The 24,953-nt window shown below is 40.0% G+C and overlaps 1 protein-coding gene across 2 annotated transcripts in view; it reads right to left on the reverse strand.

Moving 5' to 3' along the window:
* The window catches only part of ADAMTS18 (ADAM metallopeptidase with thrombospondin type 1 motif 18), a 156,065-nt gene that overhangs the window by 10,124 nt on the left and 120,988 nt on the right, over positions 1-24,953 (reverse strand). For both annotated transcript variants that reach the window (XM_037815927.1, XM_037815926.1), the window contains exons 17-22: positions 22,353-22,494; positions 19,875-20,001; positions 16,525-16,729; positions 12,443-12,628; positions 10,221-10,433; positions 7,875-8,019 (exon numbers count right to left, since the gene is read on the reverse strand). In XM_037815927.1, the coding sequence (XP_037671855.1) occupies positions 7,875-8,019; positions 10,221-10,433; positions 12,443-12,628; positions 16,525-16,729; positions 19,875-20,001; positions 22,353-22,494 (1,018 nt within the window). The remainder of the gene's footprint in view (positions 1-7,874; positions 8,020-10,220; positions 10,434-12,442; positions 12,629-16,524; positions 16,730-19,874; positions 20,002-22,352; positions 22,495-24,953) is intronic.

Here is a 24,953-nt window from a genome sequence, read left to right on the forward strand (position 1 = left end):
TGATTCCGAATGATCTACAGTTCCTTCCTCAAGCTTTGGTTCCTCTGCCTAAAATTCCCTATTACACACATCTCCCATTTCATAGTGGATAGAGCAGTTCCTTTAAAATATAAGCCAGTTCATGTCATACCTCTACTACTCCCCCATCAGTTCCCATCCTACCCTGAGCCAAACATAAAGTCCCAACAATGGCCAACAAAGCCTTCCAGGATCCGGTTTCCCACTACCTCTCTGATCTCATCTTCCTCCCCTTACCTCCTCTCACCCACTTCAAGCATTCTAGCCACTTTGCTAATCCCCTAACATACCAGTCATGCTCTGGCTTCCCACTTTTTGTCCCTATGCCAGGTACACTTTTCCCTAAGACATCTGAAGACTCACTCTCCACTTCCTTTATATCTCTGCTCACATAAAGGTCACCTTGTCAGTAAGGCCTTCCCTGCTATCCTATAAAAATAGCAAGCCTCTTGGCTTCCCACCAAGTACTTCCTATTCCCTTCACATTGTTTTCTTTACATTGTTGTTATCAGCAATCATCACATGTGCCGGTTTGGATATATTATGTCCCCCAAAAGCCATGTTCCTCAATGCAATCTTGTGAGGGCAGACATTAATCTTTTGATTCAGTGTTTCTGTGGAGATGTGACTCAATCAAAGGACAAGGCCTTTGATTAAATTATTTCCACAGAGATACGGACCCTACCTATTCAGGGTGGGTCTTAATTAAATCACTGGAGTCCTATAAGACGGCTCACAGACAGAAGGAGCTCAGAGCAGCTAAGAGAAGACAAAATGCCCCAAGAGTGCTGAGAGACACATTTTGGAGAGAAGCTAAGAGCTGAAACAGACCCAGATGCTTGCTGACACTAATGCTTGGAGACATTTGGAGATGTGGACAGAAGGAAATTTGGAGATGCTGAGCTAAGAGGTGAAGTCCAGAGTTTGCCTCAGAAAAACTAAGAGACATGCTTAGAAAGGAACGCCCTGGGAGAAAAAAGCAAGGATGCACAGGAGCTGAGAGAGAGAGAAGCTGAGAGAGACATTTTGGAGAAAGCCATTTTGAAATGCAACCTGGGAGCAAAGGATAAGCAGACACCAGCCCCATAAGAGGAAGGACTTTGTCTACCTTTTTCATTGCTTTATTCCCAACATGTAGAACAGTGTCTGTCACAAAGTAGCTGCTCAATAATAAAGAATAAATAAATGAATTTCCCTGGAACTATCATTGTGAAAGCAACTAACTCAAACCTTACTAAGCCTAAACTTGGTAGGTACAAAAGTGAAATAACTCCTGGGTATATTTTGAAGGTCAAGCCTAGATAATTTGCTAACAGGTTGGATATGGAGTATGAGAGAAAAAGAAGAATCAAGAATGACGATAGGCCAATGTATCTTCTCTGGCCACAAGGGAATGAAGCTAGTAATCAATAACAGGGATAACTGGAAAATTCACAAATATGTGTAAATTAAACAACACACTCTTAAATAACCAATGGGTCAAAGAAGAAATCACAAGAGAAATTAGGAAATATCTTGAAAATACAACATATCAAAAGTTATGAGATGCAGCAAAGGCAATGCTGAGAGGAAATTTACAGCTCTAAATACTTACATTAAAAAAGAACAAAGATTTCAAATCAGAGACCTAACCTCACAGCTTGAAGATACAGAAAAAGAAAAGCAAAGTAAACCAAAGTCATCAGAAGGAAGGAAATAACAAAGATTAGAGTGGAGATAAATGCAATAGAGAATTAAAAAAAAAAAAAAAAAAAAAAAAAACAGAATCAACAACTAACAGTTAGTTCTTTGTAAAGATCAATAAAATAAATGAACCATTACTAGACTGACAAAAAAAGAGAGGGAACAAATAACTAAAATTAGAAATGAAGGGGGGACATTACTACTGACCCCACAGAAATAAAAAGGGTCATAAGAGGCTACTATGAACAACTGTACACCAATAAATTAGACAACCTAGATGAAACGGACAAATTTCTAGGAATGTACAAATGACCTGCACTGAGTCAAGAAGAATAGATCTCAACAGACCAGTAACAAGTAAAAAGATTTGATCAGTAATCAAAAACCTCCTATCAAAGAAAAGCCCAGGGCCAAATGACTTCACAGATGGATTCTACCAAACATTCCAAGAAGAATAACACCAATACTACTCAAACTCTTCCAAAAAAATTGAAGACAAGAGAACATACCCAAACTCATTCTATATCTAACCAGATAAAGATGCCACAGGAAAAGAAAATTACCACCAATATCAGACATATACATAAAAAAATCCTCAACAAAATACTAGAAAATCAAATCCAACAGTACATTAAAAGAATTATACACCATGACCAAGTGGGATTTATCCCAGGAATACAAGGGTAGTGTAATATAAGAAAATCAATTAATTTAATAACCACATTCATAGAATGAAGCGGAAAAAACACATGATCACCTCAATTGATGCAGAAAAGGCATCTGGCAAAATCCAGCACCCCTTCTTGATAAAAACACTTAGAAAACTAGAAATAGTTAACATCATACTCAATGGCAAAAGACTGAAATCTTTCCTTCTAAGATCAGGAACAAGACAAGGATGCCCACTGCCACCACTGTTACTCAACATTGTACTAGAAGTTATAGCCAGAGCAGTTAGGCAAGAAAGAGAAATAAAAGGCGTCCAAATCAGAAAAGAAGAAATAACACTTTCCCTCTTTGCAGATGGCATAATCCCATATATAGAAAAATCCCAAAAAGTCTACAACAAAGCTACTAGCGCTAATAAGAAAATTCAGCCACATGGTGGGGTACAAGATCAACACATAAAAATCAATAGTGTTCACACTAGTGATAAACAATATGAAGAGGAAATCAAGAAAAAAACTTCCACTTAAAAATAGCAGCTAAAAGAATCAAGTATTTAGGAAAAGGACTTGTATACAGAAAACTACAAGACATTACTAAAAGAAATTAAAGGACACTGAAATAAATGGAAGGACATACCATTGCTATGGACTGGAAGACTAAATATTGTCAATATATCAATTCTACCCAGAGCAATTTATAGATTCAACACAATCCCAATCAAAATTCCAACAGCCTACTTTGCAGAAATGGAAAAGTCAATCATCAAATTTATATGGAAGAGTAAAGGGTCTTGAATGGGCCAAAGCCATCTTTAAAAAGAAGATGAATCACATCACAAAAGTTGGAAGAATCACATTTCCAGATTTTAAAACTTACTACAAAGTTACAGTGGTCAAAAACATATGGTACTGGCACAAGGACAGATTTATGGACCGATGGAATAGAACTGAGAGCTCAGAAACGGACCCTTACATCTAGGACCAGGTGATTCTTTCTTATGACCAACTGATTTTTTTACAAGGGTGCCAAGTCCACTCAATTGGGAAAGAATGGACTTTTCAACAAATGGTGCTGGGAAACTGGGTCTCCATAATCAAAAGAATGATGGTGGGTCCCTACCTCACACCATATAAAAAATTAACTCAAAATGGATCAGAGACCTAAATATAAGAACTAGGACTATAAAACTCCTAGAAGAAAACATAGGGAAATATATTCATGACCCTGTGTTAGGGAATGATTTCTTAGTCTTTATAGCCAAAGCACAAGCACAAAAAGAAAAAAAAAATTGATAAATGGATCTCTTTAAAATTAAAAACTTTGTGCATTAAAGGACTTTATCATGAAAGTAAAACAACCTACACATTGGGAGAAAATATTTGAAACTACATATCTGATAAGGATCTGATAAGGATCCAGAATATATAAAGAAATCCTATAACTCAACAATAAAAAGACAACCCAATTAAAAAATGAGCTAAAGACTTAAATAGGCACTTCTCCAAAGAAGATAAACAAATGGCCAAAAGGCACATGAAAGATGCTCAATTATTAGCTATTAAGGAAATGCTAATCAAAACTACAAAGAGATACCATTTCAAACCCACTAGAACAGAGACTATTGGAAAAACAAAAAGTGAGTGTTGAGAGGGTATGGATAAATATGAATTCTTGATCATTGGCAGTAGGAATGTAAAGCAGGGACTTGAGCAGACATTTGCACACCAATGTTCATAGCAACATTGTTCACAATTGCCAGAAGATGAAAGCAATCCCAGTGTCCAACAACAGATGAACTGATAAACAAAATTTAGCACATACAGCCGATGGACTATTATTCAGCTGTGAAAAGGAACTAAGTTCTGATACATGCAACAACATGGGTGAACCTTGAAGACATCATGTTGAATGAAATAAGCCAGACACAAAAAGACAAACATTGTATGTTTTCACTATTATGAAATAATTAGAACATGCAAATTCATAGGGTCAGAAACTAGAATACGGCTTACCGGGGGTGGGGTAGGGAATGGGGATTTAATTCTGAATTGGTGCAGAGTTTCTATTTAGGGTTCTGGAAATGTTTGGCAATGCATAGTGGTGATGGTAACACAACGTTGTGAATGTAATTAACACCACTGAATTATATATCTGAATGTGGTTTAAAGAGGAAATTTTAGGTGGCATACATGTTGCCAGAATAAATGTTAAAAATGAACAAAAAGTAACCATGGGACTGTACAACACAGTAAACCATATTGTGAACTATGGACTATGGTTAATATTACAATTACAATATTTTCTCATCAATTGTAACAAAGTTACCATACTAATGCAAAATGTTAAAAATGGGGGTGGGTATATGGAACTCTTTTTTTTTTCATGATCTTTCTATAAACCTACAACTTCTATAATAATAATAAAAAGAATGACTATAGGATTTTTGACCTATGCATCTAGAAGAATGGAGTCATGTTTATCGAAAAGAGGAGCCCCACAGTGGTGAGGGGGAGGCACCAAGAGAATGGTCTGGGATCTATTAAGTGAGAGGTGCAAGTCAGACACTGAGATAAAGATTCATCCGAACTCTGCATGCCTGTCTATATATAAATTTTCAAGTTTAATTATTTTTAGCATTTACCTGTACAATGTCTGCTACCCTAACCAATTAGCATGTACATCTGGATCAGTTTTTATTTAGATGGTGGAGAGCATCTGATTGATGCGGTGGGAGCACTGGAGGATGGAAACAGACCACTAAAACCATGGCTCTACCTGCACTGTTTTATCAACACTTTCCCTTCTTGAGATAAGGATGGAATTTCAACATTGTGTTGAATTAGCCTATTTAACTCACAACCATCTTTTAAGGTAAGCATTATTTACCCATGTTATAAATAGATGGGAAAGATGTAAAAACTTGCCCAAACTAACACAACTAGTAAGTGGCAGAGTATGGATTCAAATTCATTTTTATGACGTCAGAGTCCTTGCTCCTTCCCACCATACACTGGTGCACCCCACCCCCTTCTGAGGATGCGGACTCGGTATTGGGTGCCTGGTCATCCCTAACTTAATGCTCCTTGTCTGCAGTCCAGGCGTCTTCCAGACTATGTAAACAGCCAGTTACAATGCTGTGTGAGCAACAAGTCTCTGGATGGTGCCCCTGTCTGGTCTTTTTCTGAATAGGGTTTACACATATAATAATACAATGAATACAAATTAAAACAAAGTCAAAAGGATGGTTCCCTAAGTTGGAGATCCAATCCAGACACCGAGGAAAAGCATCCCATAGTGATGATGGTATAATTGAATGTTCTTAGAGCAGATGTCAGGTGGAGGGCTGGGGGACAATCTGGGCAAAAATCATCTTCTCCAGGGTCCAGTTTGAATTACTACAATGGCTACAATCGTCAGAAACTTCCACTAGACTTTAAGCTCTGTTAGTGGTGACCTGCACCTCCAAAACCCTCACAGGGCCCAGCAGAATGCGTGGCACATGCTGGGGGACTCAGTGAAGACTCACAGCACTGAGTCACGGTCCCTGTGTCACCATGGGCGTGCTTAGCTCCCACTAATATTTCCTGAAAATCCACTGCCAGAAAATACATTCAAATGGTCACCTAGCCAAGCTCTACTAGGAGGAAGCTTGCCACTCTCCCTACATTTGGAATGGGAACAGAAGACTGGAAGGACATCCCCAAACAATAGGCCAATTTTTGGTGAAGAAGAAACACCTTGGCTTGTCTCCTTCCTATTTGCCTTCCCATTTCACTCTTTCTTCCAAAGGACACCTGAAAGGCTCAGTCACAATGTACAGAGAAAAGCTCCCCTTCTAATAAGCCTTTTCTCCCTGCAACCCAGGGAGACTTGACTGACCGCCATTATAACACCAAAAATGCCCTTCCTTCTTCTTTGAGACACTGAGCTTCCTGCAGTTTGAGAGTGGGAAGCTACCTTATTATTATTTTTTTTAATCCCTAGAAGAGTGTCAGGGATAAATAGGAGTTGCTCAGTGAGTTTGCTTTGAATAAAGTAGAGGATCTCACAGCACTTTATATACCATCTTACAGTTACTCTTACACTCACGCATTTATTCATTTAGCTCATATTGAGCACCTACTGTGTGCCACGTGTGGTACTGGGTGAACAAAGGGAATTAAGACCAATGGGTTTTCTATGCTCATTAACTTTAGGAACTTCACACGCCTTGTGGTTTCTCCCCCCTCCCCCACCACCCCAACTCCTGCTTAGGAGACACTGTTGGGCAATTTTCATGGTCACTGTCCTTTGGCTTTTCTGAAAGTGCTGAGGGGGCACTTTGTTCATGGCCTTCTTGAAAGAGTCTTTGACATATTTGGCTTCATCTGTAGCCAGCTGACTAAAAGAAATGAGAAATCCCTGATGGTGAAGTAAGGAGAAGAGGGTCTGGGAGGACATGACCACTTGCTCAAAAAATGTGTATTTCTTCCCCATGAGCCTTCTGTTGAGAAAGGCTGGACAAATCTATAGGTTTGTAGAATTCCAGCATTGCCTGTAGATAATCTGATTCTTAGTAGCAATAGCTACTAGTTTTCTTGTCTCCTGCAAGCCTCAGATAGGACAGAGAAGAGTGCAGAGAGGAAAAATTGATGCCCAGAGTCTAGAGCTAAGGCTATTATAAGTAGATTAATGACAATGACAACAGCTTAGAGATGGGAAGTGATATGGTCAGGGGAGAGCAAGTGAGTCAGTGCTGAATCTGATCCTCCACAAATCAGAAAAGGTGAGGTAGGAAATTGGACAACTTTGGAAGAGCTGTGATTAGACTGAAAAAAACACACACACAGCAAGGTATATGCTGGAAATTATTCTTACGCACAAGGAAATCTGATTAGACTGAAAAGTATTTCCTGGTGTTTGTCAGATTACCTTAAAATGAGTTGGAGTAATGAAGAATGGTACAGTTCACCTAGATAATTAAATTTCCCACTTCCCAATCAGTACTCACTGCACTCCATTTGAACTGACTTAGTAACTGGGAAAACATTTGAGGATAATACATATTCACTGTAATTGACAGTAATTTATCTGCCTCAATTAGAATGGGAGCTTCCTGGGGGCAACTCTTCTCTCTTGAATTCTCATCGACTGGCATAACTCCTGGTACAGGGGTGGTTACTTTTTATATTTGCTGATTTACCTATCATTTAGTTAAAAAATGGTGGAAGGGGGGATATGCAAGATTACTGTTTCCCATTTCAAAAGTTGGTATTAATGGCTAAAAAGCTTTATCATAGAATTAAATGCTCCCAGCAAGATCTGTGTAAACAAGATCATTTTGAGCAGGGGCTGCCACTAAGAGTCGTGCCTTGTACATCTCTAGGGAGTGACGTTCACTTGGATTTTGGTGTGACTGCCACCCCCAGGGTTATGCAGTGCACAGGCTGAACAAGCAAATATGGCAGGTTATTGAAGAATTCTCTATAGTCTAATGTGATGGATGGGAGCATGGGTCCTGTTACCTCTTTCAGGAGCTGGACAGAAGTTTGTATTACAGGCTTGTACCACTGGGGGCTTCTGCTGGAGCTGGCAACTTGAGGACGGCTGGCCCTGCTGAACACAGTGGACCGACCGGGTCTGGACCCCTCCTCCACAGGTAACCGTGCACTGCGGGGGAGGGAGAAGAGGGAGGAGTCAGAGCTCAGCTTGATGGTATCCTTCCTGATGTCAATGGCATCAAAAAGAAGAAATCCCCAAGTTTCATGACATTACCAAGCTGGCCAACAATAAAACAGGAGTTGCCCTGGGCCAGGCACATGTGCTCACGGCCCACCAAGACCATCCTAACATGTGTGATTCATATGATCTGATTACATGGGTCTAGGGCAAATGCTCTTCAGCTAGCCCAGTTAAGTGGCACAAAAAAAAAACACAGAAGCTGCCGTAAGAATGCAGAAACAAATACAGACACATTGAGGCAATTAATCACAGAATTTAAAGAATTCCAGACAATCTCTGCAGATGTGAGGGGGGTAGTTAAAAACCAGAGCAGAAAATGGAATGATAATCTGATACGGCTTTGGAACTGTACTCTAGGTGACTAGGCAAGTTCTGAGTTAGCAGGATATGGTGGTTCCTGAAAGCCAGTGATTTCACTAATCAATTGAAATGGAGGGGAAAAAAAGAAAGAAAGAAAAAAAAAAAAAGAGACAACCAAGGATTCTGAACTTGTCAACTTATTTTTTTTCCAGATACACATATGAAATGTTAATAAAAAGATATTTTCATAACAAAAAATATTAACAAGGAAATATTATCAGGGAAAAAGGCAGCTCTTAAAATTGATTTTGTTTTTTGCTTTAAAAAACTAACTACCTTATCATTATTTTTTTCCTTATTTTATTGCAGACAGGTGAAGACTTCATCTTGGACAAGCATCATTATATGGACTGGTATTGAGGAGGAAAAAATATGTTGGAGTAGAAAGAGCATGAGTTTTAGAACTAGCCTGGCATTCAAAATAGAGCTGTATGAGTGTCATCAAATCATCTAAACTAGGGGCTAGCAAACCTCTACCATAAAGGGCTGGATGGTAAAAGTTTTCTGCATTATGGGCCATAAGTCTGTTGCAACTACTCAACTCTGCTTTTGAAGCACAAAAGTAGGCATAGATGATAGGCAAATCAATGGGCATGGCTGTGTTCACATTCAACTTTATTTACAAAAAACACAGGGGTGGGGGGAGCAGATTAGGCCTGTTGGTAATTGTTTCCTGACTGCTGATCTAAAGAATCTTATAAGAATTAATTTTCAAATCTGTTAAATAAGTAAAATAATTTAAAAAGAAATCCATAGCAATATGGATTAGCACATTGCTTGGCCAATTAGATATACTCAATCATTCTAATTTCTTTTCCTTTCCTTAATCCCAAAGATCCCTCCAAATACATATATATACACACACACAACACATATGTATATATATAAATACATATATGTGTACATATAAATACACATATATACATATTTATATATTTGTTCTCACACTCTATCCCCTCACCCCCAGTGCTTGATGGTAAAATGGGGAGCACTTCTCAAGTCAGTCAGTCCTTTGAAAATCTGTGCAACACCTGTTGGTTGGAATGCTTCAAGGACCAAGACACACCTTTGGAGTCCTCAGGACTTATCATTCTCTTAGGCTTGACAACATATCCCAATCCTAGCCAATAAGACTCAAACTAACATGACCAAAGTTTCATCCAAGTCGTCTGAGAGAAAGGATGCCTCTAACATCTGAGCTTAAAAGCCAGGTGTCCTCGGCTGAATCATTCAACTCTGAGCTTTACCTATCTCATTTATAAAGTAGGAACCATAATACCTTCTGATAGGATTGTCTCAAGGATTAAGTGAGAGAACAGAGGATGCATGTAATGGCTTGACAAATATTAGATGTCATTACATTATACAGAAACATGACATAAGAACCAAATGAGTAATGACTGTGAGCAGCATTTCTAAAATATAGAAGACCATCGTGGCGATTCTAGTAACAACAGCAACCAACATCAGCACTCTCTGACAGACAGACCTGGTGCTAAGTGCTTAATGTTCATTAGTTCATTTATCCATAGGGAAAAAAAAAAAAACCCAGATCTAGAAGATATTATCATCCCAGTCTTCTAGATGTAATCTGCCCAGGGCCACACAGGTGGTGGAGCTGGAGAAAGAACGCAAGCCATTCTGCCTCCAGAACTTGGCCTCTTTGCTTCTTACATATGATCAGGTCTCTAAGAACAACCTTGGATGGACTGCGTCCTTTTCTCTGAATCTTACTTAAATTTAAACCTCCAAAGTGTGCATGCACCCACCTGTTGCCATGGTGATGAATACCATCCAGCCGCCAGATTGTACATCGGACCAGTGGGACAAGCCCCTCGGTGGCAGGTTTCTTCCAAGTTCAGGTTTGGTTTCTTAATATTGCAGCATTTATGCTCTGGGAAAGTTATCAGATTTCCCTGGAAGACTTTCTCGCTGCATTTCATTTCCCTCTTCCTCACACCTAGACCACAAGTTGCAGAACACTGGAGGCCAAGAAAGGAGCTGTAAGTGGGCAGAGCTCCACAGTTAAGCCCACCGAGCAAATGTGTCCTGACATAAGCTTGTACCACCCACATGAAATTCAAGAGATGGGATTATGGAAGGTCATCCACAGCCCACACGGACCTTAAAGCAGCAGCAGCCAGCTGCCTCATGCTACAGTCCAGAGAACTGCAGTGACTTTCCCAAAGTCACAGAGCTTGTTGACACTAAGAAACAAAAGGGACCACTGGCCAGCAGTCACTATGACACACCCTATGGAAGGATGTGAAAGGTTGGCAGTAGGCTGAGAGTCAGGGTCTTCAGGTTTGGAGTTAATCACTTGTGGGCTCAGGTCTACCTGAAGATTATCTGAGCAGTGTCAAGGAGGCAAGGCACAGAGCAAAGGAGTAGAGGAAGCTGAGTGGAAAGGACAGAGTGAGTGCTAACTTCCCCTTTCTCCTACTCCACACATAATTGGCCTTTATTTTTACCCAGCCTCTCCCATGACTGACATATAACCTAATGCTGCATTATGGCAGAAAAGAGAAGGATGGGGGCTGTTGAGATAAGAAGGAGAAAAAATCGTTTTTGTTTTAAGTGTTTTAAACAGTATTGTGGGATGATGTCTGGGACTTGCAATGAAGTGAATAAATCAGTAAAAATTGGCATGAATATAAATACTATAAACAATACAGGATGACACTGAGCTTCTCACTTCAAATAACGCTATGAGGGAGATATCACTTGTTAGCTCCATTGTATGGATGACATAAGCTGAAGCTTAGCCACACCAGGTGGTTTGCCTAAAGGTGTCCAGATAGTCAATGCTGAAGGCTGTATTAAAGCAGGGTGAGTCAGAGTCAAGCTCAAGCCTTCAGCTGTTAGAGAAAAAGGGTAAAGAGAAGAGAGGTGGACATAACTGCCATGTCTTATCATTTAGACAGAAAGAAAGGGCATTCACGGGCTAGAACCAGTGGCCACTGGAGTAGAAGTCCTTCCTCTATTGGATCTCCCGTGCCCCTTAGGAACTTTTCCTGCTTCTTAGCATCTGTCTTCCTCCTCAGACCGTGAACTCCTTATGGGCTAGGACCTCGTCTCATGGGTCTCTGCTGTATTCTCAGGCCTCTGTGCCTTTTCTTCTGTTTCTGTGTCTGTGAACTCACCCAGTTTCCCAAGCCAGAAACGTAGGGGGCATCTCTATGTCTTCCCTCCACCCTGCCCCCACCTATGCCCATAGGTACCAAATTGGTAAATGTGACCTCTTTAGGAGCTCTCAGAGATGTTGTCTCTTTCCATCCCTGAAGGTATTTTCATCTTAATTTACTGCAATATCCAAGTAAGGGCCTTCCCTGCTTTGTACTGGTTCTCCTATCTGTAAAATGAAACTCTGATCTTTCCACCCTTTATTTAAAATTTCATTTGGCGTCCCAATATAGACAGGACAGGACACATTCATCAATTCCTAGCCTGGCACCTTAGCCCTGGTGAAGTTTCTAGCTCCACCGAACTCCCTGTTCTGCCCTACTGGATATGCGACACTTTCTCATCACTCTCTTGTGCAGGCTCTGTCTGGAACAACCCAACCTGTCTTTGCCTCATTGCTGCTCATCCTTCAGGCTCACGCTTCCTGCTCATCCTTCAGGCTCACGCTTCCTGCTCATCCTTCAGGCTCACGCTTCCTGCTAAGGTTCTTCTGACGAGGAATCATCCTGTAGTCTGGGTTGGGTGGACCTTAAGTTCTCCCCAGAATTACAGACCTCCATCATAGCATGTCACATCATACTCATGCTCCTATTCTGTTTTCTTAAATCTGTACCCCACTGCCTGGGCACAGATCCAACCAGTGTGATGGGTGCTTGATCAATGCTTGATGAAGACACCCGGAGGGAAGACTGGGGAAACAGCAGACACTTGGTTTATGTGCACTAAACAGAAAGGAGCTTTGAATGTCTGCACACGGGTGAACACGCTGAGCATTTCAAGCAATCCAGCGGTAATTCTAAACTCATACCTCACTCCACGAAGAGATGACCCACTGCAGCCGGTTGTTTTTGGGGCACCGTCCTAGCATACAGCCCTCCTGTGACTCTGGCTTTGGGATGCTGGCACACAGGCTCTCAGGGACACTCTCTGCTGTGGCAGAGCTTTTGCACAGGACCTCACGTTTCTTCACCCCTCGCCCGCACGTCTTGGAACACTTGGGAAGAAAAAACAAAATGCCATTTCCATGCTAGTTTCAGGTTATTTTCTTCTGAGCAAATGCTGAGAACATACTAATGAATTGTTAGCATGCCTGTTTTTAAAAACAGCTTTAATAAAATATAATTCACATGCCATACATTTTGCCCAGTTAAAGCATACAATTCAATGGGTTTTTTTCTTAGTATATTCACAGATATGTGTAACCATCACCACAGTCAATTTTAGAATACTTTCATCATGTCAAAAAGAAACTCCATAGCCTTTAGCTGTCACCATCCTATTCCTCTACCCAGCCCCTGCCGTAAGCAAGCACTAGTCTACTTTCTGTCTCTATAGATTTGCCTATTCTGGACATTTCTCCTAAGTGGAATCACGTTACATGTGGTCCTTTGTGATACCTTCTTTCACTTAGCATAATGTTTTCAAGGTCCATCTATGTTAAATTGTGTATCAGTACTTCATTCCTTTTTATGGCCAAATAATATTTAATTGTATGTATGTGGTATATCCATATACCACATTTTATTTATCCATTCATAGTTGATGGATCCTTTGAATTGTTTCCAACTTTTGGCTGTTCTGAAAATTGCTGCTATAAACAATTTTACATACAAGGTTTTGCATGGACATATGTTTTCATTTCTTTTGGGTATATATCTAGGATTATAATTGCTGGATCATATGGTAACTCCATGTTTAATCATTTCAGGAACTACCAGACTGTTTTCCAAAGTGGCTGCATCCACTTACAAGCAGCATATGAGGGTTCTGGTTTCTTCACATCCTCAACAACACTTACTATTTTTGATTAGGCTATCCTAACAGGTGTGAAGTGGATCTCCTTGTGGTTTTGATTTGCATTTCCTTGATGACTAATCGTGCCCAGCACCTTCTCATGTGCTTATCAGTCATTTGTATATCTTCCTTGGAGAAATATCTGTTCAGATCCTTTGCCTATGTTTAATTGGGTTGCCTGGTTTTTGTGTTGTTTTGTTTTTGTGTTTGTTTGTTTTTTGAATTGTAAGGTTCTTTATGTGTTCTAGACACTGAAAACCTATTTTTAACCATTTGACCAAAATGTTCAATAAAATCCCTTGCAGCAGGAGAAATTCTTCCTCCTTCTAGAGGCCCAGTTAGTACCATAACTTGCCCACAATTGGCATTCACCTTCAACCTTCTGAATATTCAGTGGCTGCTGTGTTGCCCAAAGTTTGAAGATAACGCTTTATTCAGAATGGGGTAAAGAGGTTTTCTCTTTATTACACATATGGTAACAATTTGGAAAATGGTACATGGCCTGTTCATTGGTATAACCATGTCTGTCTCTGGCACAAGGCAGAGTCGACCTGGGAACTTGGCTAAAGGGATTTTAGTCTCTCTAACAGGGAGAATAACAAATAAATGTATGTATATATATGTATATGTATATGTGTGTATATATATATATATATATATACAACAACAGACTATGACATTAATAAAAATGCAGTGAGTAGCCCCAGGTCTTGCCCTTAATTCTGCTGTCTCCACCTGGGGCATAACACCAACCTATGGATTAAGTTGGGAAAAGTGAGTAAGTGCTCAACAGATGCCTGTGAAGACATGTGTGGAATGCAAGTCTGTATGATGGACAAAGCACTTTCCCACTCTCACTTTCTTGACCCTCTCAAGAACTCTGTGAAATAGATGAGGCAGCAAATAACCTCCTTGCTTTCAGATGAGCAGTTAAAAACTTGCCCTAGGTCACCTAGCAGACTCTGGTTCCAGGCCAGGGTTTGCCCTCATGGGCCGTGTCTCCCCGCTGGGTCTGAGATGAACAGTCTACTGTTTTGCTCTTAGGAAGACCAGGTGGGATGTGGTCCCTCTTGCCTGGGATCCTTGTCAATATGCAAATGGCTGGGGCACAGTTCCAAAGCCTTCTCAGAAAATGTGAATTCTCACTCTTCATATTCTTAATGCATATGGAGATAGGAGGAGGAGAAGGAAGATATGATGATGATGATGACAGTGATGACATTTTCATAATTAGCAAACCACGGCAGCAGAGAGCATTTATTTAATGTCATCTGTGGGGCGATGCGTGCTTAGCACACATCCAGGAACCTATATCACACAACCCTCTAATAACACCATGAAATAATGGCTATCATCCCGTTTTACAGAAGAGGCAACTGAGAATCAGAGAGCTTAGGAATCTTTCCTGAGCTTGATCACACAGCTGCTAAGTAGAAGAGGTGGGTGCTGAACAAGTCTGATGCCAGAGCATGGACATGAACCACTAAAAATATTGCCACTCATCTACATTCAAAATTTCCAAATGGTTAGCTCTTATTCAAGAGAATTCTTTGTTGTCTGATCTCTGTTTTTTTTCCAGAATGGTAAGAAATTTTTAATTGCTTTCAAAAGGGTTCTCAAGAGCTGCTCTTGAGTGGAATAACAAGCTACAGTAACTAATTTTGAAGGACCCCTTTCATATTAGTCATGAACAAGTTCTCAAAAGGATGTGTTTGGTTTTGTTAGTCAAATAAAAGAAAATTTTTAAAGAAAAAGAACTAAAATGTTTTCACAAAATATTCCCATGTGAAATTTGGGTAACTGCTGAAAACTAAAGCTCCTTTTCAAGAGACCCCAGTCTCTCATTTCCCTGTATCCATGCCCACCACAGATACTTGGCTAAAACAGTTCTTTGAATTCTCCATTTGCAAAGAAAGACACCATATTAAACATCACATACTGCTTAGATTTACCCTCTCCTGTAAGTGAATATATCCTCTCTCATGTTACAGCGCTCTGCACCATGCTTAAAGATACCTTTTCCCACGTCTAGCACCTTTGGTCCCCTAGTAGAGAGAGCCATCCTACCGTGTCCTGACATTAAACAGAAAAGAAAAGAAAGAAAAGCCTTACTCTGACCTCTGCTGGGGACGTGGTAATGGATTGCTCAGTTTATCGGAAATCAACCCCCTCGAGATTGCAATACACTGCAAAGGAAAACAGAGCAAAAATGTGGTCAGGGCTGCTGGCTGCCTCGATTGATTAGGGGATGAAACGCCTGCATTTCTGTGGTCTGGTTCTTCCCTGAGATTTGTTTGCCATCCACAGCTTAGCAGGGGATGGGCCATCATCTAAAGGGATGCTGTAGGACGGGTTTCTTACCCTTGGCACTACTGACATTTTGGACCAGAAAATTCTTTGTTTTGAGCAGTCCCATGCATTGTAGGATGCTTATCTCTAACCACTAGATGCCAGTAGCACAATCCCCTCGAGTTGTGATAATTAAAAACGTCTCCATACATTGCTAGATGTCCTGGGGGATAAGGGGGCAAAATTGTCCCCTGTTGAGAAGCTCTGCTGAAGCCTGAGTTCTAAATAACAGATAGGTTTATGCCTCTTCCAACTTTGTAACATCATGCCTTTCATATTGTTTGTGACAATATCAAACTTCATGCCAAGTCCTCTCTGTGCTCTTATAACCCTATCTCTTCCACAAAGCAAGAGTTCAATATCTTTTATGTGCGTCATTCTTTGTATTTGTATTTTCTATTTGCTTTGGAGAATTCAGGTGCCAGTTCTATCTTCAATCCTTTTCACACTCCAGTCCTTTCTAGCTGCACTCACTTGTCTAGCCTAGGTGCAACCACACTCTAATTTCTGAACCTCTAAGGAAGAGTCGAAGCTCAGGGACAGGGGTGCCCAGTCTTCTGCTTGCAGGAGAATCACTAGCAAACCAGTTAAAATGCAGATTCCCAGGCACCATCTCATCCACTGAGTGTTATTCCCATGAGGATGTGAAGAGCAGAGAGTTTCTTGGGGAACAAAGATAGCTCCCATATTTTCACCAGCTTCTTCCATGGGGAAACAGACCAATGACTCCAAGTCTTTCCAAGTTACCTGAGACCAGGGCCCAAGGTTCCATTTTGGAGGGCAGGCCTGCTCGTTGCAGACTTGCACCTGTGTGGGCGTGCTCACTGGGCAGAGGGAATGCAGCACAGCTTCCTCCTTCTGGAAGGGCTTCTTCTGGACACACTGGATCTTCCGGCTCTGCTGGCCCCCCGCACAAGATCTGCTGCACACGCCCCATTCACCTGGCATCCAACTTTCAGTGAAACAAAAAATTACTTTCAATGAAAGCTGAAAGTTTGGATCATCATTTCAAATGCAGTTACTGTGAGAGATAAACCAGTTGATGAAAGCCTTAGATCAATTTTAGAACCAGCAGGGACAATTCATATGACTTACTCTCTTACAGACTTTGAAACCTACAATAATGTGGTTGAAATACAGAGAATCGTATTTAATCACCACACGGTTCTAAAGAAAAATACATGCCACCCTCTGTCTCGGATGAAACAGGCATCATTTTAACTTCTGAGCCATTCATTTGTTCATTCATTCATTCAGCCAAGTGTACTGGAATCTTAACAATGTGTCAGGGCCAACACAGGCATTAGGGATGGAAAAATAAATGAGGCCTTGTCCTTTCTATTAATGAGCCAACAGCATAGTGAAGAGGTAGCTATGTGAACAGATAAAGGAAATACTTTCTGGTAAGTGCCACAATGGAAGTTAATACAAAGTACAATGATGAGACTAATGGAAGAGTGATCAATTAGAGAGAGGGACAGAGGGAGAGAGGGGGAAAGGGGGAGGGAGAGAGAGAATATGTGTAAATGTGTGAGAGAGCAGGAAAGAGAAACAACCAGAGGATCTTTCTAAGTAAGTAGCTCCCTAAACTACTTTTCTGGTTAGTCTGAAAATTTACTGGTGGTTAGAAATCTGACCTCGTGTTCTTTATTTAAAGATTTCCAGATCATTTATGTTTCACAGCTATCTGAGACTTGGTGTATATTTGAATGGTGAGCAACAGAAACTATTAGTCCTTTACAGTAAATATTTTTGATTAATTGAAATTATGTGATTTTAAGGACTGGAATAGAGGAGATATACTATGATTGTTACACATTCAAAACAGCAATGTCTAAAAATGTTTCTGGATTAGAAATACTCTGAGTATCATTTTAGAAAATAAAATATCAATATGGCCCAAGCGTATTTTTGTTCTATCTTTGCATTTTTGTCTACTTTCCTCATGTGTCTGCATTTTTTTTTCTCTGATTTCCCCCAACAGCCTGATGTATAAATTAAAGTCTTTTGTCCAGAAGATTTAGCACATAAATTCTAGGATTATATGTGTTTTTAAATATTGAATAATTAATATTATCCTATTTAAAGATAGATGATGCCAACTAGAATAATTCCTCATATTTGTACAATTTGTACCTTATAATAAGCAGTAAAAGAAAACATATATATACAGAGAGCATTTTGGTCTACCAAATTCAAGATTCTTGCTTTATGTTACAAATATGGTCAGTTGTGAAAGTTCTAGGAAGAGCATGCTATAAATAGACTTCTCACATGAAATGCGTGGTCCCCCACATTTGGGCTCCAGGCTACCCACACTGCTCTCCCCACCCCAAGCCTGACCTCAGAGCCCAGACTCCTACACTCTCCTTGGCAGAGGTGATTACTCCATAATTTTTATCCATTAGTGCTTTTCTTAGGTACATAACATTTCATAGCATGCAGCACACTGCATCTCAATGATTTATTTACACTTCCATCTCTCCACTCCACTGGACTGTGGGTTATTTGATGAGAGAAACTACATGACAGTTGTCTCTGTATCTTGTTCTTCACTCAGGGCCTGGCACACATAAGTGAGAGACACGGTTGCTATATGAAAAAATACCAGGGTTGCTCAGATAAATTCCTTTATCCTTATAGTGCTAACAGTCTTAGGCCCATCTTTTTAGTATATTCATGGGGAAGAACAGTCCCTGAAATGCCCCATTCTTCCAGCAAAAAATACTGAGATATAAATCATGGAGTGGAGAAGCAGGAAGGGAGCATATGGTCCTTCCCATCTCACCAGGCCCACCCTGCAGAGTCGCTGTGAGGGGCTGCTCTGCTTTTAAATAGTCAGTTCACTATTGCACGGAATATCATTTCTGCATGTAGTCATTGGGGAGTGTTAGTTAGGTGTGACCCAGGCGTTCTCCCTTTCCAGGATACACATATAGATGGGCTCCCTTTCTTTGGTTGGCTGGGATAACCAAAGATGGGAAGGGGGCTCAAAATCCGGAAACATCAGCTTGCCATTCAAAGGTACTGACTATCTCTACATCCATGTAAGTTACACCCACACTCACACCACCTAAAGGAGAGGGTGCCTCATGGGGTCAACAATAGTGGTCTGGTAATCGTGTCTTAGAGCCTCTGGATGTTTCTTTGCACCAGCGATACTGGCTTAACAAAACGGGAAAATCCATGGAAATCCCCAAATTTCTCTCTCCTCTTGAGTTCAGGATACAGCTGGTTCTAGACTCTAAGAGCAGAACTAGATTGACAATTAGGCAAATGCAATTGGTGAACAGCTGAAATTCCAAGCACTTGTAACAAGTACACTATTATTTATGTCAATATAAAGTTTGTGCAATATGATTGCATAACCACAAACCAAACACTCCTTATTAAGATGATCTGAAACACTGGTGAACACAACATTGCTTTAGAACACTGTCGGTTCTATATAAATATATTTGGCAGAAGATAAATCACATAGTAAGGGACTCCATTTGGCTGGGAAGATTACTTAAAATTAGTGGTCAAACTCTAGTGTGGCTAAAATCAATCCAGAGATAAACCCGCTTAGCTCCCCCAAGTGCACCATCATCAGAAATGGAATCACCACTTGGCCTTTACCTCCTTCTTTTTATTTTGTGTCTTGCTACTGTGTAATTTGCATTTTGGGTTTCATGGTCTGTACAGTATTATGATTTAAAAATTCTTGGATGATACATAAAAGTTAAGCATACAACCACATGTAAATTTAACTAATATAGGATTCTGTGCTATTTAAATACCTGTTTGAACCAGTTCAGAGAAGAGGGCTCTCCATCCAAAGGTGTAAAAAAACAAAAAAGATACCTCTCATGCTCTCGTGTCCCAAGGTTGGGTTTGCATAGCCAAAGTGAAGTGAGCAGACCAAAATTGTTTTTCAAGTCATATATTCTAACCTCAACCATCTTCTTTCTTCCACTACTCTTTTGGGCATGACATCTGTCTTTGAATCACTTTTGACACTTGTCTGAAGAATAGGCAGTGGGCTCTTATCTCATATCAACAATCAAGACATTCATGTACAAATTCAACCAGAAAGACATTCTCAGATGACTTACTAGGCAGGGCAGGAGAAAGCATTGCAGATTTTGGGCTCGGTTGCTGGCTTGGTACTTGCATTGCAGAATGAAGAATTGACTTCAGTATTTTGCTCTTGTAAACAAATGGCCTTTATGCTTATGTAACCTAGGAAGATATCAAAAGTTACAGAGTGGGCATTACAGCCATTTACACTTGGTTTCTAAGTTTAGCTTCCGATTTACCAAGGTTCCGATTTTTATGAGATACAGAATCGAAATATTTTTTAAAAACACCTCCTTTTGGTAAGACCTGCAATGAATTTAAATTCTGGTTTTCCTTGAGGTATTAGTTTTCATAGTTTAATAATTTTAATGTGCAGCTTCTTAGTTTGCAAGACTAATGTGGTTTCTAGAATCATAAAACGATAAATACAACCTTTTGAAAACAGAGAAGCTGTAAAGGGAAACACCTCAGTAAACCTTAACTCAAATTGCATACCTCTCATGCACAATGTTCTTCAAATGGAATAACTCTTGATTTCAATGGGGAAAAAAATGGGTGGATTATGTGTGGAAACTCTAAGATTCTACTTTTTCATGAAGCATCATCTACCTCCATAAGAATATGATGCAAATATGAACAAGAGGTTGAACTCACTGAAGCGTATATATTTTATACCTCTCAGCCAGGATTCTTGATTTTTCTTTTCCTTTTTTTTTAATGGCAACCCACTGTCTTGTTTTCATTGTTCATTCAGGACTTAGAAGAAGAATAAACTTTTTGTGAATAATTATATTTAAAACTCCCAAATAGAAATGCTAACTTCTTTTCAGATTGTGTTTGTTTATATTTACTTGATACTTATCCTTAATGGAATTTGAGGAACAATGAAAAATCACTTGTTTTAAAGAATTAGTCATCAGTCCAGCTCCCCATGTTGGAAGCAGATTTGTCTTCAGGAGGCATTTATCAAAACCATATTAGGATTTCCCAAAGTAAAATAATTGACTTCCGGAGAACTTATTCATTCAGACTCTTCTTCTCATAAACCCAGGACATCATATAGTCTATGAGTCACGTGAAGAGATTGCTAAATATTGGCAGGGGTGGGGGAGGTCTCCCATAAGGCATTTCTCCAGCATCTTCTCCTTGGTTGAATTAATTTCCTGTCAATAGAAAAGGAACCCAATCTCTCTCCTTCCCAAGGAACTGTGTTCCTGGCTCCGGATGTTCTCCTGTAATACCAGAAAGTTACTGGAAATGTTCTTAAAGAAAATTTGATATATGAAAACCTGCTCCTGATCTGACACTCTGTGTAAAAATACATCTATAGTATAATTTCTGTTCAGTAAAAAATAATACAAAATGATACTTGTGGTATATGTCTGAGTATGTCAAACACATACGAGTGTTCATGTGTGTGTAGGAGAAAGACTAGAATGATGGGGACCAAAGTATTAGCATTGGCTATTGCTGACTAATGGATTATGGGGAATTATTTTTCTTCTTTACAGAATATTTCCCTTAAAATACTTATTAATGCAAATGCATCACCTCTAAAATTATTTAAAATATGTTTAAAGATCAGTATTTCCTCATACTTTAATCAGAACAGTCACTTGAAGAACAGGCCTGATAGGACATCAGAATCCTTCGTTTTCTGCATGTCTGCTCTCTGGGTTCCCAGGTGCCCCATCTGGCTCAGTGGGGAGCAGCCCACAGGGAGACCCATTGCTGCCAAGTGCTCAGAATATGAGGAAATGAGCGATGAACCTTCATGCTTTAGTTTCATAGACCAGTTTTTGGGCTTTTGTTCTTCCTCCCAAGGGGGCAAGTGTGACAAAAGATTGACGTACCCACAAATTGGTGACATTTTGGGCATCTAAATAAGATGCCTTCCTTCTAGTTGCTGAGTAGACGGTGGCTGTTTTCCTTCCTTGTGAGGGTTTTTTGCAAGAGCTAATCTACTTCCCTTCTGAGACTGTGCTGACTTCACCCTGAGGGCCTGGAATACACAATATCCATGTTTTGGACAGTCCCCCTGAAGTCTGCCTGGACTGGGTTCTCACTTGTCTGGACCCTACCCTCTATAAGTTCCAGTTAGAGGTTTCTAACAATAGAAAAGTCATGATTGGGGGGAAAAACCCTACAAATTGAAAATTTAAAAATAACATACAAATCTATATTTAGAAATACATATATATACACACATATTACATATACATACACATCTATAAAACTATGTAAAATATAAAAATATTTTTTCCTATAAGTTTCAGATGTGTAACTTTTGAGCTCAGGTTGTGAACGATTTGAGTTTTGTGAGAATTGGTTCCCTTCTACATAGGAAAATTCTCCAACAGTACAATAATATTTATTCTCTACAGTAACGGTTCCCATAAAAGACTGTTCTTTTCTTGCTTATTTAAATCTTATAATGTTAAAGAGTCCTGGAGTGAAAGAGCGTGTTTTAAGAAGAGACAGACTTGGAACATGGAATTAGGAAAGTCAACTACCTCCACCACAGGAGACGGAGCAATCCGACTGCACTGTTTTCCAGGCATGGATGCGTCTTTTTATGGCTGTCTGGGTTCCGTTCACGACCTTGGGAAGTGCATACTTCCAAGCTATCCCCAGATTTTTGCCTTGCATCAGAATCTGGACAGTGTAAGAGAAAAAGCAGAGATCAACATACAGGTCAGACCTGGAATTCCAGAAATCTCACTGAACATTTTAAAGTTATTTGCATGACATTTTGACCTTAAAGTTTGTTCACTTCATTGTTCTCATGTGTGTTTTATGTTGGATTTAAAAGTTTCCCATGACACTTTAAAATACATACCTTCATATCACCAAGGCTGTGATTTAGATAGATGCTAAATTGGGAAGCGTAACTTGACGTTTGCCATAAGCCTGCAACCCTCAACCGTGGGTACACACATTAACAAAGTAAGAAGCATTATTATCTTAAATCGAAGGAAGGAAGGTAACATTGTTAGGGATCAATCCGTACATTAAATTAGGAAGCCTAACATGGTACTAACACACAGTGGGGCTTCGCAGATATCAGTTCGAACTGAATCGAGGCAAATACATTTTTAGGAATCATCCTGGGTCTCAACTTACAATCCCTCTCCTGGGAACCAGGAGAAGCTAGGCACAGGGGAGCACTCCAAAACCCATAAAATACAGCACTTTACCATGAATCTTAGGATCTCTTAACAGGATTTCCAAAGAGAATTTGTTAACTGTGTCCAAGGATGAGCAAATGAGGAAAAAAAAAAAAAAAAAAAAGAAATATAGTCAGAAGAAGGGAGATTGGTATTATATGTACCGGAAGGGATTTAACCTCAAAAGGGTGCTGGAACCAGGATAAATCTGGCACTTGCAAGTCTGGCTGCTAAAAGAAGAGCAAACACTTAGCGAGTCTTCGCAGATGCCAGGCTCTCTGCTGGGCACTGTCAATGCATTATCTCAAAACGTTTCTCTAACAATTCTAAACGGTCATTGCCTGTTTTTGTTTTGTTTTTCATTGAAAACACTGAGAAAAGATAACTTGTGCAAAGTCACACAGTTGCTTAGAGAAGGAGCTTAACCCAGAACTTGGGACCACTGATAAAGATGTGCCTAAACTCTGCAGTATATGACCTCAGCGGTGGTGCAAGCAAACCCAGATTATCTGCCTCCCTTGCTGTTCCCCTCTTTTCTAAGCTACCCTCTTTTCTGGATCCCCAAGCTCAAAGCATGCTTTTAAATAGCTGGTTCTCTCTCCTCATGAGTCTTGTGGAAAATTCTTCACCACCAAAATGGGGCATTCATGCCCAAGGAGCAAAGCAAACATCCAGTTCATCGTAGGAACCCCTGGCTCTCTCTCCGCCCGGTGGGACTGAATCTCAGCCAAGCCTGGGTGGTGGCAGCTGTCCGAGCACCTCCATTACACTAGACCACTCCTGAGGAGGCTGAGAAATGGTTTCTGCTTTGCTTTTAGCTTAAATGTCTGCAGGAACACCGTGGTTTACTCTCTGGACTCCATTTTGTTGTACATGATAAATCTTGGTGGCATCCAGAAATAACCAAAATGTTAACAGATGGGTCTGTGCTCCCCCTGCTCCATCCCCAAATGAAACAGGTAGTGCCGTTAAAATGTACAAATGCCAAATTCTCATTAGACACCAATGAAAATCTCAAAATCGGGGTCCTATGGCTCTCTTTGTTTTGAGGCTCTTTCTAGTCTTTGCTTCTCTTATTTTTGCAGCTAAGTCATACAGCTGTTCTTGGAGTCATGTTAAATTTAAGATAACATTTTCTAGCTTTTGAATAAATACTATGCTTTCCCTATTTGGGATTTTTGTAGTATTTCTGTTAATGACTTTATGTGATATTAAGTAAATACCAAAACTTCAGAGTTTTACTTATCAAATTAGAATTGTATGGGAAGTTTACCTTCAGAAGACAGTTTTGACACTCGCTGATACTTCAGCTCATTTCTCCTTCAATAAAAAGTAGTGTTTCAAATGTAACACTTTCTGTTGCTATTTTTTTTTGTGGAACAGGAGAGTAGGGATCTTGTAGGGGAAAAAATAATGCAGTGCACCGCATTTACACCCCTGGCAGTAAAATATGAGTGAAATGCTTAAGAGTGATAGTGAGCTAAGGCCCCCAAGGCAGGCTGATAATACTATGCAGTAGAGCTGCATCACAGGTTTGTAAGGGACGCAAATCCAAGCGTAAGTGCTATAGAGAAGGAAATGCACTTATTCATCTCTGCTTCCTGGCACTGTCCCGTTCCCTCATTCAAACTGGATCCCGGCTTCTGCTGCCATAGGGGAAAGTGGTCCTCAAAGAAAACACAAAGAGCATCAGCTGAAGACTCAGCTATTGCCTTGTGAGCATCAGGGGCTTATGTCCTGGTGATGGAAGGGTGGTTTAAGAAACTTTCCTCAGTCATTTAAAATTTATTCTATTTTTGACCTTTTATACAACTTCTAGAACCTAAGCCATACATGGCATGTATTTCTACTGTACTACATTTAAAAATGTTTCTGTGAACAACAGCGTGTAGTTTTAAAACAGAAAATCAGACATGAAGATAAAAAAAAAAATGTCATAACTATTGA

The sequence above is a fragment of the Choloepus didactylus genome, chromosome 22 (assembly GCF_015220235.1).
Source record: "Choloepus didactylus isolate mChoDid1 chromosome 22, mChoDid1.pri, whole genome shotgun sequence".
In the NCBI taxonomy this organism is placed as follows: Eukaryota; Metazoa; Chordata; class Mammalia; order Pilosa; family Megalonychidae; genus Choloepus; species Choloepus didactylus.